At 34.7% G+C, this 20311-nt stretch overlaps 1 protein-coding gene and 1 pseudogene across 1 annotated transcript; both read left to right on the top strand.

The window, feature by feature from the left end:
* Positions 1 to 211: 211 nt before the first annotated feature.
* On the top strand, positions 212 to 8968 carry LOC128524014 (MORC family CW-type zinc finger protein 3-like; annotated as a pseudogene).
* Positions 8969 to 9058: 90 nt separating this feature from the next.
* Positions 9059 to 19912, top strand: LOC128524334 (NACHT, LRR and PYD domains-containing protein 1b allele 2-like). The gene is made up of 14 exons (XM_053496864.1): positions 9059 to 9160; positions 9382 to 9495; positions 9653 to 9724; positions 13343 to 13382; positions 14011 to 14114; positions 14209 to 14267; positions 14884 to 14963; positions 16334 to 16404; positions 16531 to 16748; positions 18105 to 18358; positions 18569 to 18679; positions 18761 to 18905; positions 19017 to 19055; positions 19463 to 19912. Exons 1-14 carry the CDS (start codon positions 9066 to 9068, stop codon positions 19720 to 19722), a joined length of 1662 nt encoding a protein of 553 aa, XP_053352839.1. The 5' UTR covers positions 9059 to 9065; the 3' UTR covers positions 19723 to 19912.
* Positions 19913 to 20311: the final 399 nt, after the last annotated feature.

Below are 20311 nucleotides of genomic sequence, written 5' to 3'. Positions count from 1 at the left end.
AGGTTGTGCCCTCTGCAGGACAAGTGGACACACATTTTAGATTTGATTTTGAAGCAATAATTCGTTTATTTGTTTTAAATATCAATGTTTATAATATTAATATTATCCGTATTTCAGTCGGACAGTAATTTGCAGACGGTCCCTAACTCGCGCAGTAGGCGACGTGCTTTCGCCGGACTCTGTTAGCGAATCCCCGCTACAAAACAGCGAATCCCCGCTACAAATCTGGTCGCCGGAGCTCGAATATCTAACGTCCAACGTCAAACCAACTTCACCGCGGTACAGGATACACAGATTTTGTTAAGCCAGTGGGTGGAGTTTTTTTTCCGTAGTCAGTATAAAAGTCAATGCCTTGTTCCAGAATTTTAAACCAGTAGAGGAGCCTCCTACTTGTTTATAAGAAGCTTACTTTAGTATTGTAGACAGCAGTTTTAAGTAAGGATGGAACCAATAAGTAATGAAGGAATACCTTTAGGCTTGGTAAGTACTTATGGGCTTTACTTAGATTAAACTACAACTATAGTTATAGTTATGACTAGAATACTACTACTACTAATACTACTACTAATGATAATCATTTTACATAATTATAATAATAATTATTATTATCTTTTTGTATACTGGAACAATAAATGTAAAAATATTCTCATAATAATTTTCATATGTGTATCTTGTGAATTATTTATGGCAAGATACATTATTGAGTAAATTAGCAATAACTAAGTTAATTATATAAAGTTTTTCAGTTTGAGCTGTTTACCTGATCTGTGTGGGTGTGTCAGGTTACACTTCTCAGAATTTTATTACCTTCCTGTTGATTAACTTTCACTTTCATTTCATTAATACTGTCTTCAGGTAGTGTCAATATTGTTCAGTCAGGAACAACCAGCAGTAGTTACAGTATGTGGTAGGGTCTTGGGGCGGTATGTGAAGAAATCATATCTGCTATATAGTAAATCCATAATCTATTTAAGTTTTAAACAAACAAAACCATTAACTCAATCCTAGAATTAACTGGACCTAATGAATGAAAGCTAAAACTTAAGTATATGATTTTTCTTCTAAACATAGCTAAGCTACAGAATTCTCTATTCGACAAGTTGTAGATGTGAAACAGATGCCTGGCTTATATCTGCATATTGTTCTAACCTATGAAAGGGAAAAAGGTATTTGATTTTGGGGATTGTTCTGAGGTTAAGTTGCTTTTAACAGCTTTAGTGGTTTGCTTTTATTTATTTATTATTATTATTATTATTAATATTATTATTATTATTTAAAAGTTATGTATTTAAGGATTCCACTTCCAAGTGGAACATTAAATAAGTGTTCGTCCTCTTGGTCCAAATCCTTACTCCTAAAGAAATCCTCACAGTGACACTAGCTCATCATGAATATCTGAAAGCAGATATCGCCTTACGTAAAAAGATTCAGGATCCAATAACTTGAACAGCTTAGGTTTCAGTATCCTAGATGGCATTTGCAACCTGTTTTCTTTCCACCTACAAGCATTTGTTTTTTAGAATAGAGATTAGAATGAACAAAGAAAATTTCTTTTTCTTTTTTTTTTTTTTTACTAATGTTCCTCTGACAGCATTCTAAGACATTTCAAAAGACATACTGATATATCTTCATAAAGGAACTTTGTATAAACATTATTCCTCCAGAAGCTTATGATTCCCACATTTTGTGTTATTCATCACTCTTTCATGGCAGTCCAAATCTGGAGCACTAAGTAAATTTTGAAAAAATATTCATTCAAGGAACATTATTTTATATTTTTTCATTCCTAAAGATCAGTCCATGGTACCTGCACTCAAACTCCACTAGCCACACCTCTGTATTCAGTGCTATAGCAGAACTGATTGGTGAGTCAAATCTGCTTCTTCATTCATTTTTTTGTTTGTTTTATCCACCATAATTCTGGACCACATTTCATAAACAGCTGAAATCATTGCTTGACAAGGACAGTAATAGATTAATCTTTATGAATGATACATCTCCAGGAAGAATTATGTGAAAATACTGTGGCGTGGGCGGGGCGGTGGCTGACGACCAGCATGCCTTGCGGGGATGTCGGTGTGTTCACCATGTTGGGGAAAGGTGTTTTGGTTAGTGGCTTCGGCCCTGTTTGTGTGTGTGGGGGTGTGTGACGTGTGAAATGTGCTCCGGTTCAGGCTGAAGCTGAATTGGATGTAGGCTCCTGAGTGAATGTGCTGCTCATGCCATACATGCTGTGTGCCTAATAAAGTACTCCCAGCCATTGCATTGGGCAGCAAATAAGCTCACTCATCTCTCCAGCATTCTTTCCGGCGTAAAAAACGCTACAATACTGTTTGTTGGCTGCAGTTCAGCCAATATCTCTTTCTCTCTCACTGTCAGCACTAGTCCCCCCAGGACCTAAACCTTCTTTCATACCCATTGTTGTAGTTGTTTTTTTACATTAGTACAGTGGAAAAGAGAGTCAGCATCATTACTACCTTAGTCATTAAAGTACTGCCATCCAAGTCGCTAAGAAACATCCTAATGGAAAACATCACTGTCTAGTTTGGAAACAGCAACAAGAAATTTAGGCAGGCTGAGCATGTTGTTTGGTCAGCTGACTGCACCAAATTGTGCTAGAGAGGAAATTGTGCTAGTTTATTTAGTTTATCTCATTATTCTAGAATGGAAGGACATTTTTTTTTCATTTATTTAGGGGAGAGAGATAGCCAATTCATATTAAATTTAAGAGCAAGAGACATACTAAAACAACATGCTTTGTATAATCTCAACTAGTGCAGTTTTTTTTTTTCACTTTTAAACATAGTGAAGAATACTTTTATACTATTTAGCTGAACAAGTCTACATATGCAGTGCATAATTGTTGGCTTATGCACTGCATATCTCATTGCATAGCGCAAGCAATTAAATTATGCCAATGCTTAGCCAAAATGATATTACTTTAGCTCACTTTCTAAACTAGTCTTTCCAACTCACTACAGGTTTTACGTACAAGTGTGTGTGTGTGTGTGTGTGTGTGTGTGTGTGTGTGTGTGAGAAAGAGAGAGAGAGAGAGAGAGAGAGACCAGACCTTAACCACATTGAGAATCCTTGGCATTTGCTGCAGAAGACTTTCCCAGTGGTCCCCTTTTCAATGCAAGATCTTGAAGAGAAATTGATGTAACTCTGGACATAAATAAATGTTGTGACATGGCATAAGCTTATTGTAATGATCCCACAGTGAATGCATGCTGTAGTCAAACCAAAAGGTGGTCCAAGTGTGTGACTTGTCCATGAAATGTAGGTTATTTTCCCTGTTATTTCCCAATGACAGACAATGCTTATGACCCAGACGTCAGTGCAAAACAATTCTGGATTGATAAAACAAGGATCAAAGACCAGGACTGCCTCATCTTTATGGATAATGGAAAAGGCATGAACTGTGACAAGATGCGCAAAATGTTAAGGTATGGTTCTTTTTATAAAGCCTGCATAGTGATTAGCAATAAGATCATTTAGAAATACACTTTAATTAAAATGAGTGATTACCAACTCTAAGTTTTTGTTACTGACAGCTCTCTCTCTCTCTCTCTCTCTCAGTTTTGGTTTCTCACTTAAGCAGACAGAAAGTCAAACAGAAAGTCATGAGCCCGTGGGCCAATATGGTAATGGTTTTAAGTCAGGTTCCATGCGCTTGGGGAAGGATGTCCTTGTGTTCTCAAAGAAAGATGACATCATGTGTGTGGGTCTCCTGTCACAGACTTACCTCGAGAAGAAACAGTATGTCATGGTGCCTATTGTGGAGTTGACCAACACTGGACAGATTAATATCCTTTACTTGGAAAAAAGAGGAAAATGGATTGATTTCATAGGAATCTTGGATTGAATTATTGAATGTAAAATGTATAGTATAGAAGCATTATTACTTGAAAGAGATAAGGTGATACTGGGCCTGCCAGTGAGATGTAAGTTTAAGGGAATAAAGATAAAAAACAAAATATATATTTCCCAACAGTTTGAAGGTACCTATGTACAGTCAGGTCCTTAACCTCACTGTTCACCTAAACTGGAGCATAAAAAGAGTCTTCATGCTATCTTGACAAGTTCTTTGTGTAAAAATGAGAAAGAACTGCTTGCTGAGTTTAGTGTGATTGAGAGCTTGTGCACCAACTCATGTGGAACTCGCATCATCATCTGGAACCTACGCAGGTGAACATACATACAGTACATAGAGTTTAATATGTGCTCCTATAGTTTTGTATGAAAGCTCTGTTTAGTTATGACATTTTGTTGTATGAGGGGATGCTTATTTGGTTAAACTGTTAATATTATGCAGTAGTATAATTGTTATTGTTATTAGCAATCTAAGGTCTCCTGAAATGTGCTGCAAATGTTTTTAGACAACATAGGCTACTTTGTTTAGCTTAATGGCCAAGAGCAAAGAGCAATATTGTGGTTGTAAGAAATGATGCCATAAATTCTCATGATGCTTCCACTGCCAATCATTCTGCTGCAGGACATCTTCAGGAGAATTAGAATTTGAAGTTATAAAGAACCGCTACGACATCCGGGTCCCTGTTGATGATGATGAATATGATGATGTTGACGATGGCACCAGGAAGAAACTTAAGCGAAATGCAAAGGGTAGCATCTCAGTGCCTGATAGTAAATATTCACTGCGGGTAAGAATTTTACCAGAAAATATTATATGAACATTGAGCTGTTGGCTGAGTTCACTGTGGTAAGAGGGGTATTTTAGAAGCAAGATGTCAGACTTTTTAACGTTGTAATACATATATCTAAGTTTGATTTAAAATGCTTTTGCCTTGGTTGAAAACATGGATCTACATGCACAGTGTTTAAAATAAATCTAAATTCTAATAGAATATGTAATCAATACAGACAATTACATGTCAATATCAAAGTGAGAGGAGAAAAAAATAATGGAATTAGAGATAATTCATATGCACTAGACATAGCAAAATGTCACAAGGAGTGAGGAATGTATAAAAATTATTTTTTTTTAAAAAAGGTCTATAAAACCCAGTTAAAATGGTAGTTTTTTGTGACGTATCAGACCATTAATGTGACCAACAAAATTTTAAATGAAAAACAAATGTACATTTTTAGGGAGGGAAAAAAATAACAGCATATATGTGCACAGCATATAATTATAAGTTATGTGACAGTGCCCATAATTAACTGATCACATTCATATTTATATCTTTACAAGTTTTTAGTTTTAATTGACTCTTAAGCCTGGTTTTTGCTTCTGTGTCAGATCCATGCTGTGCCTACACCGTAACCTATGCAGGTGGTCTCCAGCATTGTGAGGATTTATACTGTACTTCTGTACTGTTATGTTTAGTTGCGTACCGATTGAAAAGTAGTTCCCTGTGAAGTAAACTATGCAGGGAACTCAGCCATATTGAGTATGATGAAATAATCAATTTGTTAATCAATCAATAGTTATGCGCACAAGTACGTATAAATGCTCAAAATGCCACTGGTCACTTGCGTAGCCTACAGCATAGACTCCACATGGACTAGCGGAAGCATAAAATAGCCTTTGACATAGTGTAATTAAAAAAAAAACTTTGGATGTATCATAAAACACTTTGAAGGACACCATCAACAAGTGGCAAAAATTATTTCTTACCAGAAATAGGATTTTTCTCCAAAACCTCTTAAATTACAAGAAGATAGAATATGCTTTTCCCTCACATGTTCATCATACTTTTTACATAATCAAGATCAACTGATCCCAATGATTTTCTCCGAGCGTTGTGTTATCAGATCATGCTTCAGTTATGCCTATAACTTTTCCTAATTGCCCTCAAATAAAAAGGTACTTATAAAAATTAATCCTTATTTGTTGATTATGATTTTATGAAATTCATGAAAGACGTAAACACAAATGAAACATCTGAAGTGTCATGGTTAACTGTTTGTGATGCTCTGAAGGCTTACATTAGGTGACATAATTTCCTCCACCGCAAATACTGTATCAATACTGGTCAATCAAATCAAAGAAATAGACAACAATATGTTATAGTTAAAACTTTAAATATATATAAAAAACAAGTTAAATTCCAAACTAAATATGACCTCTTCTCAACACATTTAATTGAATGTCATTTATTTAAGAGTAGGAGTCAATTTTACATTCATGGTGACAAATCAATGAAATTATTAGGTATGCATCCTCAATTGAACAAGACCCTCCTTTAAAGATTTAAAAGGGATAGTTGTATGGCTCCTCCCAATTAATGTTTATATTAATGAGCAGTAAACTTTTGCTGTTTTGCTGTTGGGCATATTTCCATAACCGACATGGTCGGCTAGCCTAGGTGGAAATAAAATAAACTCTGGCAAAAATCTCTTGATTTCTCCATGTCTTAGATCCGGCCCTCCCCTCCCCTCAATTAAATCAATCAATAATTCCGTTATTAGGCATACTTTGAGAGTTCAGGTTTAGTTCAGAAAGTACAGTAATTCTTTAGGCTACTCTTCAGATCTATCGTCTTTATAGTAGTTCTTTGGGCTACTCTTCAGATCTATCATCTTTGCTCTCTCTTCAGATCTATCATATCAAATCATCTCTTTCAACCTTCTTTACATGATTTCAAGAATGGTACAGTAAGGTTATCGAGCTTTGCAAAAATCTTTATTTATTTTTTTTATGATAGGTTTACATTGTATGAGCAGCTGTCTGGAAAGTATAATTTAGCCAAAACTTACTTTTTCAAATATCTGCAAGTAAGACACTTTATTAGCTTTTCAATACCAAATTTCCCTGAGGCTCCTCATGCTAATTTTATGGATACTCTCCGTTGTCTGTAACCATTGCATAAGGGTCCGCATTGCATATTTAGATCAGATTAGTGGATCAGATTCACACCACTTTGAGTCAAATTAAAACTGTTCGGGAAAAGAATCTAAATCTGACATTGTCAGATGAAACATGGCACTCAATCCTTCCAACATCTTTTTCAAAATCTCAGATTAATTTTATAGTTTATTCTTACTTTTTATTTGAAATGTTAGTTTTTACCTGTATACAATATTGTATTTTATTTCCCTTTTCTTTGCATACAAAACACAGACTACAATTAATACAATTAATTTACTTAGAAATTTCTTAGACATGAAAGGTTGGCTTGGAGTTGGGAAAAGGAAGTAGGGTGTAGGTATGTGTGTGTGTGTGTGTGTGTGTGTGTGTGTGTGTGTGTGTGTGTGTGTGTGTGTAAGAGTTTGACAAACTGGGATTGTAAAGGTGTGCCTCTGCATTGGTGTGTCTTGTAAGTCTGATGTGCTTGAGGCACACACTGCATGTGTCGTTTTCACACATAAACAATAAAAATATTGAGTAAAAAAGAGGAAAGAAAAGAAGAAGAAGAGGAAAAAAAGAATAGCGCTGCCAACAGACCTATAGCAACATTAAAGGAGTTAGAGAAACATCCGGCAAATACTGGTCACTTTCTGCGTTCCACAACTCATCTCTTATATTCTTCACTTGTCTGTGTAGTGGGGTAAGATGGTTAGATGGAAACTGTTGCAAAAACAAAAAACAAAGCAAAACAAAGGCTACTTATGAAAAAGTTATCTTCTAGTCAACAAAAACTTAAGTAAATCTCTTTAGAACATATACAAGGGTTTAGTCAGATCCCAGGACTAAATCTTTTCAAAAACCTGTGAAATGTCTTGAAGAGGCCTGTGTACAGAAAACCATTTACTACTGTATTTGATAAATGAGGAACATTTTAAATGGAAGAGGGAAATAAAATTAACAAGTTAAGACGCGCCAATTGCTAGACACTTAGCCAAGACACTTAGCTACTGTAGTTAGGGGATGAACATTTCTGCTTTTATTTTATCCAAATTTTGTTGTTTCCAACATCGAAAAAAGACAACAAAAAATCTGCTATTTATTTTTGTTTGTGCAAAAAAAAATTTTTTAAGGCTATGTAGACTTATACTATGTATATACTGTGCACTTCATAGTAAGACAAGTGCTTGTTTTTTTTTTTTTCCTCCTCATTCAGGCATACTGCAGTATCCTGTACCTAGAGCCAAGAATGCAGATTATACTTCAAGGGCAGAAGGTCAAAACTCAGTCTGTCACAGAAACTCTAAAAGAGGTCCATAAGGAAACATACAAACCTGTGTGTGATCCTCCCCTTGTATCCTTTGGCCAATTATAAACATAGAAATATATGACTGTACACAAGCAAAAGTTATTTATTAAATGATTAAAAGTATTCGAAATGTCATAATCCTTAAGTCCTTGTCTCAGAAAAGAGAAATTATTATCACATTTGGCTTCAACGCAAAGAGCAAAGAGCACTATGGATTGATGATGTACCACAAAAACCGCCTCATCAAAGCCTACGAGCGCGTTGCCTGTCAGCGCAGGGTAAGATTTTCAATAATTTGCAATGTGTTTTATTTTATTTCAATTATCTGTTTACATTCTGTATAACATCAGGGAGAAGAACTAATCAAGAAACACACACACACACACACACACACACACACATGCCAGCACACACACATACACACATGAGAGTGTGTCATTGCGTTACAAAAATGCCTTTTGGAAAAAAAATGTTAAGTTCCTACTGCAGTTTTATTCTGACATACAGTAAATGTGATATTCTTATCTCCAAGTGTTAAGTCTTATTTGGCTTTTGTGTTATGATACAATGAGCCAGTTGCCACAAACCCAAACAAATTCCAAGAACCTGTAAAACATAATAACATTCAATTAAGGGAAAATTTAAAATTAAAGTTAAAAAAAAATATATATATATTCTTCATAATAGTTAAAATGTTTACTCTGTTCTGCTACCAGGCCACGGACAGCAAAGGAGTGGGAGTTATTGGGGTGATAGAGTGTAACCACCTCAAAACAACTCACAACAAGCAGGACTTTGTTTATTCTGAAGAGTACAGGTGTGTTTCAGTAACATGTTTAGATGATCTATGACTTTCAGGTTTGCAGGAGTTAATAATCCACATAGGATTGAATATAATTTATTACTGATGCAGTTAAGGATGCCATTTTGTGTTTGTGCAGGAGAACCATGGCAAATGTGGGTAAAAAGCTTGAGAACTATTGGAGGGGCTTTACCTATGCATATGAGAGAAACTACATTCAACCTTTTGAGGAGCCTATGATGTAAGTTTAAAAATATCTTTCTCTCTCTCTCTCTCTCCCTCACACACACACACACACACACACACATACAAAGACACACACACACACTAAACATAGTGTTATACAGTATGTCTTATGTTCTGCATATGTGTGCTGACACAAATCCAGTGTAAAAGGCCAAGTTGATTAAAATAGGTGCATATCCACATACAAAAAAATTACATGACTGTGTGGACTTACAGGAAGCAACCAAAGCGTGTTCAGTGTAATGATTGTCTGAAGTGGCGAAAACTTCCAGATGGCATTGATCCTAAAAATCCATGGTTCTGCTACATGAACTCTGACCCTCAATTCAGGTGTGTTTGTTTCTCTTCTTCTGTGTGTGTGTGTGTGGGTGTGTGTGTCAATGTGTTTTGGCATGTGAGGTTGTGGGGTTGTGTGTGTGTGTGTGTGCGGGTGTGTGTGTGTGTGTGTGTGAGTGCATACACTCATGTAATTACTTGTTTCTCTTAGGAGTTGTGAAGCTGAAGAAGAACCTGAAAATCCTGTTGAAGAACCCAGAAACCAGAGAAAAAACAAACCACAGTGAGGAATGAATCATGTCATTAGAAATAAAAAATTATTCCAACATTCATATATTTTAATGTGATATAGGCTGTTCCAATAATGTTTAGACCTTTGTAGAGCTATTAGTATTTAATCCGTCACCACAGTGTAAGTGGATTTAGGTAATTAATGTAACTTCACTCTTTAGATTTCCAGCTTTAATTTGAGATCATTTGCAGTGGCGGGGGTTGTATATGAATTTCCTTTTGAAAAAAAGTACAAAACCTTTATATTTTAAAATGCTTCATTTGTTTACTTTAGGTAGGAATGCTTTAATTTCATCCTGGACACACAAATTTGTTTAAATAAAGTAATTTAATTAATTTAGTCTAACACTAAACCAGTTAACAATTATCATAAGCAGTCAACTTGCACGTGTACAATTTTCATTAGGTAGAGCTTGGTGACTTAGTGATTAATAGGATTTGGGTTTTTTAAATAACAATTTAACCAAATATCAAAAATAGTGAACTGATTAAAGTAAAACTCAACTTCAATTGCCTTTTGTTATAGCATCATTAACTATATGCAAAACTAGTCAAAAGAGGTTTTATTAATTCAAAATATGTGAACATTCTGGTGAAAGGTTAGAACACCAACAACTTTGATGAAACAGCAAGGCAGCAAATGATAATAGATACAAGTTCAAGATATTAGTAGCTCCAGCCTGTATTTTATCATATTTTACAGTTCTTTGCTATTCAAGGCTTAATAATAATAATTACTTGACTTAAAAATGATTACGTATTTAACCAATTACTTAACTAACTAGACATGCAGATAACATAATCATAATAATGCGGGATTTATTTCAAACACATGCAAAATGAAAGATGCTGCTCCAGGCAAGTTTTGATTACCGATTCAAGCTCCCTAAGTAATGGTTCTGCTACATGTACTCTGACCCTCAATTCAGGTGTGTTTGTTTCTTTTCTTCTGTGTGTGTGTGTGTGTGTGTCTTGGGGTGTGTGGGGGGTTGTGGGGGGGTGTGAGTGCATACAGTACACTCATGTAATTACTTGATTCTCTTAGGAGTTGTGAAGCTGAAGAAGAACCTGAGGATCCTGTTGAAGAACCCAGAAACCAGAAGGAAAAAAAAACACAGTAAGGAATGAATCCTGTCATTTGAAATAAATAATTATTTTAACATACATATATTTTAAAGTTATATAGTCGGTTCCGGCGGCATGGTGGTGCAGTGGTTAGCACTGTCGCCTTGCACCTCCAGGGTTCGGGTTCAATTCCCGCCCAGGCATGATTCCCGTCTCTGTGTGCATGGAGTTTGCATGTTCTCCCGTGCTTGGTGGGTTTCCTCCCACGGTCCAAAGATATGCAGGTTAGGCTAATTGGCATTCCAAAATTGACCGTAGTGTGTAAATGAGTGTTTCTATGTGTGTGTGCCCTGCGATGGATTGGCACCCTGTCCAGGGTGTACCATGCCTCGTGCCCTTAGCTTCCTGGGATAGGCTCCAGGTCCGCGACCCTGAATACAGGATAAAGCGGTATAGAAGATGAGTGAGTGAGTGATAGTCTGTTCCAATAATGTTTAGACTTTGCAAAGTTATTGTTATTTTATCTGTCACCACAGTGTACTGTTAGTGGTTTTAGGTAATTAGTGTAACTTCACTCTTTAGATTTCCAGCTTTAATTTAAGAGCATTTGCAGGGCAGGGGGTGTATACAATTTTTATTTTTATTTTTTTTGAGAAAAAGTACAGCTTTAATTTCATTCTGGACACACAAATCTGTTTAAATAATTTTAAAAAGTTATTTAATTAGCAGTCTGATACATCAGTTAACATTATCATAAGCAGTCAACTTGCAGGTGGACAATTTTCATTGGGTAGAGCTTGGTGACTTAGTGATTAATAGGATTTTTTAAAAATATATATATTTTTTAGAACAATTTAACCAAATATCTAAAATAGTGAACTGATTAAAGTAAAACTCAACTTCAATTGCCATTTGTTATAGCATCATCAACTATATGCAAAACTAGTCAAAAGAGGTTTTATTAATTCAAAATATGTGAACATTCAGGTGAAAGGTTTAGAACACTACCAACTTTGATGAATCAGCAAGGCAGCAAATGGAAATGGATACAACTTCAAGATATTAGTAGCTCCAGCCTGTATTTTATCATGTATTACAGTTCTTTGCTATTCAAGGCTTAATAATAATCAATTAGCTACTTATCTTAAAAATGATTATGTATTTAACCAATTGCTTAACTAACTAGACATGCAGATAACATAATCATAATAATGTTGGATTTATTTCAAACACATGCACAATGAAAGATGCTGCTCCAGGCAAGTTTTAATTACCAATTCAAGAAAATGACCAGTAGCACAAAAACATACTTACCTCTACATGTATTTTCAGATCTGTGGAAAAATTATTGTAAGAAGAAATGATATGGGAATGATGCAGGCAGCAAAGGCATTTAAAAATTAATGGCTTTTTCTTCTGTTTGAAATGTATTAAAGTCAAGTAAAAGTCCCCCAAATGGAAATATATAAGTACAGATACTCAAAAAGGACTTTCTAGTACAGCAATAGATTACATCTACATTGTTCGTGTCACCACTAGTTGTTTGCACTTAAATTAGATAAGCATAAAAAGAATTTTAACATTTCTTTTTTTTTTCAACACCCTTTTTAGGGAACCAAAAGATAATTAAAAAATACTTGTCATTCAACCTGTATCATGTCTTTGTAATGTTGGAGGAAAACAGGGTACTTGGAGGAAAATCCATCAAGCATGAGGAAAACATGCAAACTCCATATAAACAGAGTGAAGGCAAGATTAGAACCCCCAACCAGTGACCCCTGACCCAGTGGTGTGGGAAAAATGTGGCCAAATCAAATATACTCTTTAAAAAGAAAAGCCAGATTAAAAGCATTCTAATGTAGGTGTTATGTAGGTGTTAACAACAAAGAACTTTATTAGAGTAATATACAGAGGGTTCATGGAAGAGATTTAAGTCTCAAACACAGGAAGACTATTTTTTAATGACAGCGTGAGCATGCTTGATGGCATGACTATTTCTTTTTATTTATATTATGCCTACTGATAAAATTAGCAGGAGTTTATAAATTCTAAAGTTTATAATGTAGATTTATTTGACAACTTAGAAGTCATTGCCATTGGCTGAAGGTAAAACTAAAGCCAAAATAGCCCCAAGGACAATTCAAATCCAAATAGTGTATAGATCAGGCAGAGCATCACCTGTAAAGAAACCCAGCATATGGTAATGTGGATGGGTTCAGTGGTCAGACTTTTGGCAGTCATTTACTGCACGGTATTTACTATCATTTAATAAAAATAACAATAGTTTTTAATGTTGCTAGGTTTGGCCAATTACCTTTTTTAATACTAAAAATGCTGTGATCCCTCCACTGTTCATCCAGTTTGGCTGTAAATGTCCTTAAATTAAATTTGAAAACCTGCACTTTGAGCTTCATCTTTATGTTTATGTTCATGTAAGAAATCATGTATATTGTAGTTGAAGGCTTAATCAACAACTTTCTCAATGTAGAAATATTTATGAACCTGACATTATATATTGTAATCTTGTGTTTGTGTTTAAAAACAGTAAGCCGCAAAAGAAGATGCAGCACTGGAAAAAAAATAAGGTGATATCATGCTTTAGTAAAACAAGATTTATTTATGGGTTAACAGGACAGGATTGTTTTCTATATCTTTTGTCTAGAAAAAAAAAAAAAAACATTGCTGAAAAGTGTAGACAGTCAGTGTGTAGATTGGATTTGTGCCATAAATCATTTAAAGCAAAGACAATTTTTCCCTTTTTGTATCACCAGTAGCCCTCTTCCTCCTCCTCTCCTCTCATCTTACTTCAGCTTCATACACACACACTAATGATTTTGTATTAATTATTTTTATATGAATATTTTTGGGTTGTGGAATGATTCATCAGAGTTTCTATTATTACTTATGCAAAAATTTGCTTTCATATATGAGTGCTTTGATATACAAACTTGAATGATTGAATGATTATGCTTGCAATTTGATCATTCAATCTGATTAGCTATGCAACCTCTGGCATTGTTAGGTTTAGTCCCAAATATTTTATGCATAGTCCCAAATATTTTTTCCTTGAGGTGGTGGTGGAAGCGTTTTCACACTAGGAATAGTTCATTTATATTGTGCCCAGGAACAATTAGTCTCCCCTCCCCACTTCCCCATTGCTCAGCATTCATATTACTTTTTTTCTTAATTCTTGGTACACTTGTGTATTTACAGTCTCCAATACAGCCGGTGGCAGTTCGAGTTCGTTCTTTCAACAATTCATCTATTCAAATAACACCCCAAACTCAGAACATGTTTCTTCCCCTTGCCTGTAAAAGGTATGCAGTCTGTCTTTCTGTCTCAATCTCCTTCACAATAGCATAGCATTATTAGTATAATTTCAATTATTGTTTATTTTTATCATTATTCCAGGAATGAAAAAGACTTGTGCCTGGATCAAGTGAACCCAGTGAAAAAGAAAGCTAGAACAGGTTTAATAACAATATTCCAATTTTCTACCAAATATTTTACCAAAATATTTCCTGCAGGGATCGAGTTCCTCCACAACATGCAAATAGTTTGTGGTTTGTGTGTGGCCATTACAAAAATTACCAAGCTGCTTATGCTCAAGTGTAGAGCACTCAAACTAGGAGGGGAGCCGTATCTACCCTCTGCTGTAAACATAAGCTCACATGTTCATGACTACTGTTGCTCTGACTGACAAGGAGAGACAATAACTCTTTATACCCACTTTTAAAAAGTATGGCTAATTTTGCTTGTTTTTCTCCTTACCATGTAATTATTGTAAAGCAGGGACGATTATTTTGTTTGTTTGTTTGTTTTTGTTTTTGTTAAATAACCTTAGAGCTGATACATTCCACATTTAAGAGTTCAAATGGCAGAGATTTCAACTTGTACCTCAAATCTGTCTGAAAGAGTCAGTCATAGAGTAGCCAATGCATTGCCAAAAATACGTGACTTTTTAGGCACTGAATGTAACAAGAAAATCCAGAGGAAACCCAAGTATACGCAGGAAAAACACAACCTTAGGATTAATTGTGCTTGTTTATGCAAATGCTTATGTGCTTTGTTTTTCTTTGCATATAGATTTTGTGCAATGTGAAGTAGAAGAAGAAGAAGAAGTAAACAATCACTCAATGTCTACACAGCACTCTCACTCCACATATGTAAAAATTGTTACTGATGACACCGAGGACACAAATCTTATTCATCAATAGTTGTTATATACAGTATGGGAATTCAATAGTATTAAAAATAAGTATTTAAATAGTATTGCTTGGTCATTTTTTTAGACCTTAACGTTCATGTTGAGACTTCTTACATACTGTAAGGTTAAAGTTACAGTATTCAATCCCAATTTTTCACAGCTTCAATTTAGGTTAACATGTCATACTGTAGTGTATATTGTTAATTGATTTAATCTGTCAACCTTTTCACATTAGACATAATTTTAAAACACTCGTTTAGAGATCTACAGTATTTTAGCTTTAATTCAGTGTTTCAGAGTCTGAGTTTGACTCGCTGCATATAGTTTAAAGATTTCAGGAAGTAATTTAATTATTTTTAGTAACATATCATTTACCATTTGTTATAGTTGGGAGTTACTGTAATTGGAAATGCATTGATGGCTCTCTAAGAGGCTTTTACAATAAATAATACCATCCTAAACAATAAGCATGAGGTCAGCAGCATCATGTTGTGGGAATATTATTTTGCTCCAAAAGTGGCTGGTAGATTTCAGAACATAGACTATCATAGGTCCAAATGTAATGAAATGCTGACCAGTGGCGGCCACCAAGTCCTGACCTGAATCCCAAAGACAATTAGTGGACTGAACTAAAACATTTGTCTAACCAAAGTGGCCCATAAACCTGACCCAGTTATGGCAGTTCTGTAAAACAAATAAGCAAGTTTTGGAGATGTTTGTGGAAGACTACCTAAAGAGTTAGATTTAAGTTCAACCAGTTTTACTGTAAACAATGCAACCAATTAATAACAACCAATGTAAAGTTTGAACTGAAAATCCAATATAGTAAATAAATGTTAAAATAAATCTGTCTCTTTGCTAATATTTTAAATGATCTTTTATGGAAATAATGTTTATCTATCCAGTGGTTAACCACTTATACTGTGTAGGGTCACAGAGGGTCCAAGAATCCCAGAGAATGCATAAATTAAGGCATGTTAGACCTTGAACCGGGTGCCAATCCATTGCAGGATAGAAACACAAACACTGTGGGTTTTGAGAATGAGGAGAACTGGCAAACTTAGACATAGACTGGAGGCTAGAACTGGACTCAACTAAGCCACTTTGCTGCCTTGTAAATAACCGAGATATGCTCAGTGATTTAACACATGAAATGTATGTTAAAAGTAAAATGTGTGAAGTTGAGAAAACATTTGTTTAAATGCCTTTAGCTTCTAGGTGTATGTAAACTTTTGGCCTTGACGGAAGTTAAGTCCCCACATATTATGTCTGCCTGTGCAATATTTTTATAAATAGTAATTTTCTTGTACATTTATTTCTGTTCAACAGCACTCAGGAGGCACTCAGGAGCTATTCATTTCTGACACAGTTAAACACTGTGCTGACAATGGGGCATACAGGTATCACATTCTATCCTTCACAAACTGATGCCAATTGTTGATGTTATTCTGACATGTTTTTGTAATTATATAAAAACAAGGCAGATTTTTATGTTTTTATTGTCCTTTGTGTTGTTTGCTCAAAAGGTTTCAGTGCTCTGATGCTGGCCAGTTTCACTGTAAACTGACCAACCTTGTCTTTGAGATGAAAGGGAGTGGGGAAGTCTCATACACAGTAGTGCCTTGGGATAACAGTCAGTTGCAGGGCATGGGCCAGTTCCAACCTGCAGGACCCTTGTACAACATCAAGTGCTCTGAAGATTCAATTGTTTACCTGCACCTCCCACACTGTGAGATACATACTGGTAAGGTAATTTTGGGTTATTATTTTTATTATTTATTATTTATATAAGAATATATTTTGTTCTTATTATTCATATTATATTAGATATATTATGATATATTAACAACATTAACAAAAATATTGGCAAATATGCCAGTGAGCCAAAACATTAGGCAAGTAATGATAAATAACGTGCCTAATGTGCTGTTGGTCCTTTGCATGCTGACCAAGATGTCAGCAACAGATCCCTTAAATCTTGTTAGCTATGAGTGGCGAATCCTGAATCAGATTGAGAATTGAGGAATTTGGAGGGCAACACACTGAACTATTCATCATGTTCTTCAAACCATCTATGAATGTTGTATAAATTGTGCATAGTTGTTAGAGATGCTCTGACATAGTCATCTGGCCATAATGGTTTGACCATTATCAAAGCCATTTTACACCTTGGAAAGTCCCTTGCATTCAACATGATGACCATGAGAACTGATATGTTTGCTTATGATCTAATATATCACAGACCTTGACGTTCTGTTGTTATAAGTTAATCAATGCTATTTGCTTTTTTCCCCAGTGGTCATAATGTTTTTGCTTAAAAGTGCAGTGGTACTTTTGCATACAAATTTTATCAGTTCCAGTGGTGAATTCTTCTCACCTCTTTGCATTTTCCCATAGAAAATAATTTAAATGCAGATAATCCGTTCCAGCCACCCAATAATTTTACCAATATCACCATCACCATTATTTCCAACACTAAAATCATAGTTTTACATATAAAAACCCTTAAAACATTTAGAAAAGACATGTAGATGAAGTAATAAATAAGAAATAAATAGACATTAAACCTTACTTAACATTAATTTATGATTCTTCTTTGAACCAGCTGGTTTAAAAACCAAACTGAAAGTGTCTCCCTTTTCTTTTTGCTGCCATGCTTGCTAACATTCTTGGGACCCATGCTGCTATGCCTTCACTAAATCTTGCACAAAATGCAAAATGCAAAAAAAAAATAATAAAAAAAAAAAAAAAATATATATATATATATATATATATATATATATATATGTGTGTGTGTGTGTGTGTGTGTAGACTCGCTTTGCTTAATGAAATGCAAACAAGTTTTGGCTCCTGGACGTACACACAACTTAGCTGGCACTTAGTTCAGTCGCTCATATGATGGAAATGCTTCATATGCAGAGGCAAATTTCTTGCAAAATTCCAGTTCTGGCGAGGGGTTCATATGCGGAAGTACTACTGTATATTTAATGATGATGTATACCATAATAATTACAAAAACAACTTACACAAGGATATTTGAGCATATCTGCTAGGATTTGTCTCATCCTTCTTAGCTCTTGCACCACTTTATGTATTCCAGATAACAACCGGATTGAACTGGCTGTGGCACATTTTAGTCAGGAAAATGTGGAGATCCTTCAGCCCCTGAAAATAACAAACACACATGTGATCTTACAAGTCCGGGGTCTCTCCCTATTTGGCTTGTTTAAAAAAATTTTTTGGGGAGAACTCAACAATGCCCAAGTCCTTCTCTTCTACAAAGAAAATATTGGAACACAAAGGAGGAGAAAACTGCACATTCATTTGCTGCCAGGAAATGTTCCAGTTAAAGAGGTAATCTACAAATCTACTTGAATCAATTAATTTAAATTAGTATTTTAATATTTTATTCCAGATGTTCATATGTGCAACCTAATGAAAAATAATGCAGTTTCAGGCAATGTCTTTTATTGTATTAAAATATTTTGACTGAGAATATTAATTATGGAATTTATAATCTTATTATTATTTTAATTATTTAATATTTTTCACTTGACCATGAAGGTACAGAAACAAAATCCAGGCAGCACATATCTTCAGTGCAGCTCCATATGTCAACTGATTTCTGGTAAAAAATACAAACCACTCTGTGAGCCTCATGTATCCCAGCCAAAGGTAAACCACAGTTTCATTTGTGGAGAAATTAGATTTTTTGATACATGAAAACAGTGTATTCAGTGTATTTGGTTTTCTTAGATTGAGACATTTGTTCCTAATTTTGGCCCTAACTATCACCCGACATTTGAGATGATCCTTAATTCGGAGGTTGAAGACCTCACATTGGGTCTTTTGGATGAAACTGACCAGGAGGTGTGGGAGCCTCGTCATGTTATTCTTACAGGTAGCCAAGAGTTCGTTTTTGTATTCTAATTTTAAAGAAACCATTAGTGTATCTTTCAGCCTATCACAGCAAACCCAGAACTCATTTACATTTTCTGTCTTATTACCACAGCTGATAATGGAGAAGCAATTGTATCTGAAATTCTTGAAGGTAGGACTTTGCACTGAACTTTGCATTATGTATTTTAAATACTTATATGCTCTTTTCAAGGAAAGTAAAATGTGCATCAGAACATTTCAGTTGGAATTTATTTTTTTCTTACAATTAATTATCACATCAAAAAAGATGAAAAGAGTTCCGTGCCTGTAGTCTTCTTATTTATTATACACTTTGGAACCCTTATAAATATTTTAACAAACTATTTAAATATTGTGTAAATTATTGTTACAAACAGAAACAGAAATGTCCTACTTCATAATACAGGCATTTACAAAACCTTTTTTATTTGGAATTCATTTGATTCGACAAAATAAATATATTTATTATGAACTTGAAGAATACTGTTGAAAGAGTCCAGCAGTAAACATTGTTATAATTTCATGCTAATCTGTTTTTAGGTGCTGAATTTGTAGATAAACACAGTGATAAGCTCATACAGAGAGTTCCATCAGTAATGGAAATAGCAGACACTCTAAAAACCAAAAAAATCATCTCAGACGAAATGTACAGTGAGATTGAGGCAGAAAATACTGACAAGCAAAAAATGAGAAAATTGCACATATTTCTTCATTCAGCAGGAAGAACTGCAAAAGCAGAGTTCTATGCTGTCCTTAAGGAGAAGCAGTCTCGTTTAGTGTATGACCTGGAGCATGAATAGTGCATTGATATCATGCATGATTACATACAGTATGTCTAGATATCTGTAGGACCTAAATAAAATATCTGCAGTATATTACAATTTCGCCATTTTGTTGACTATTTCCATAATTTTATTCAACCATGATATGATTTCACATAAAAACAATGTTACAATAAAGATGCATATTCAATAAAAATTTTATACACAATGGTGTCTGTCAATATAATTAAATTACTTTAATGAACCATTTTATTAGCTTAAAGCAGACTTCAGTCTACAGTATTCTCTCATATTCAGTTGAGGTTAACATTATATCTAACAAAAAGCAAATGACAAAAGGTTCAAGTGCACATTTGGTACATTATAAAAACATTATAGTCATCTATGCATATTGCACATCTCATTAAAGGCAGATAAAAAGATAATTGTAAATATTGTAAACACTGTGGATACAGTCATAGTTATAGATGATTATGTTTAGGTGCATAAAAAATACTGGAGGGGTGTGATGGAGTGGTTTGCCATTTAGACAACATTAGTGCATAGCAATAACATGCAGCAATACAGTAAGAGGCTGCATCAGGTTTTTATTAGTTTAAAAGAGGAA

Source organism: Clarias gariepinus, chromosome 5 (genome assembly GCF_024256425.1).
Source record: "Clarias gariepinus isolate MV-2021 ecotype Netherlands chromosome 5, CGAR_prim_01v2, whole genome shotgun sequence".
In the NCBI taxonomy this organism is placed as follows: Eukaryota; Metazoa; Chordata; class Actinopteri; order Siluriformes; family Clariidae; genus Clarias; species Clarias gariepinus.
Note: the sequence above shows the minus strand (reverse complement) of the source record. Positions and strands in the feature narration are given on the sequence as shown.

Bases quoted from the DNA above. Each gene is read 5' to 3' on its own strand.
- LOC128524334 (XM_053496864.1), top strand. From the start codon at position 9,066: ATGGCAAATGTGGGTAAAAAGCTTGAGAACTATTGGAGGGGCTTTACC. The intron at 9,496-9,652 runs GTGTGTTTGTTT...TGTTTCTCTTAG, and splicing joins AACTCTGACCCTCAATTCAG to GAGTTGTGAAGCTGAAGAAG. The intron at 19,056-19,462 runs GTAGGACTTTGC...ATCTGTTTTTAG, and splicing joins TGTATCTGAAATTCTTGAAG to GTGCTGAATTTGTAGATAAA.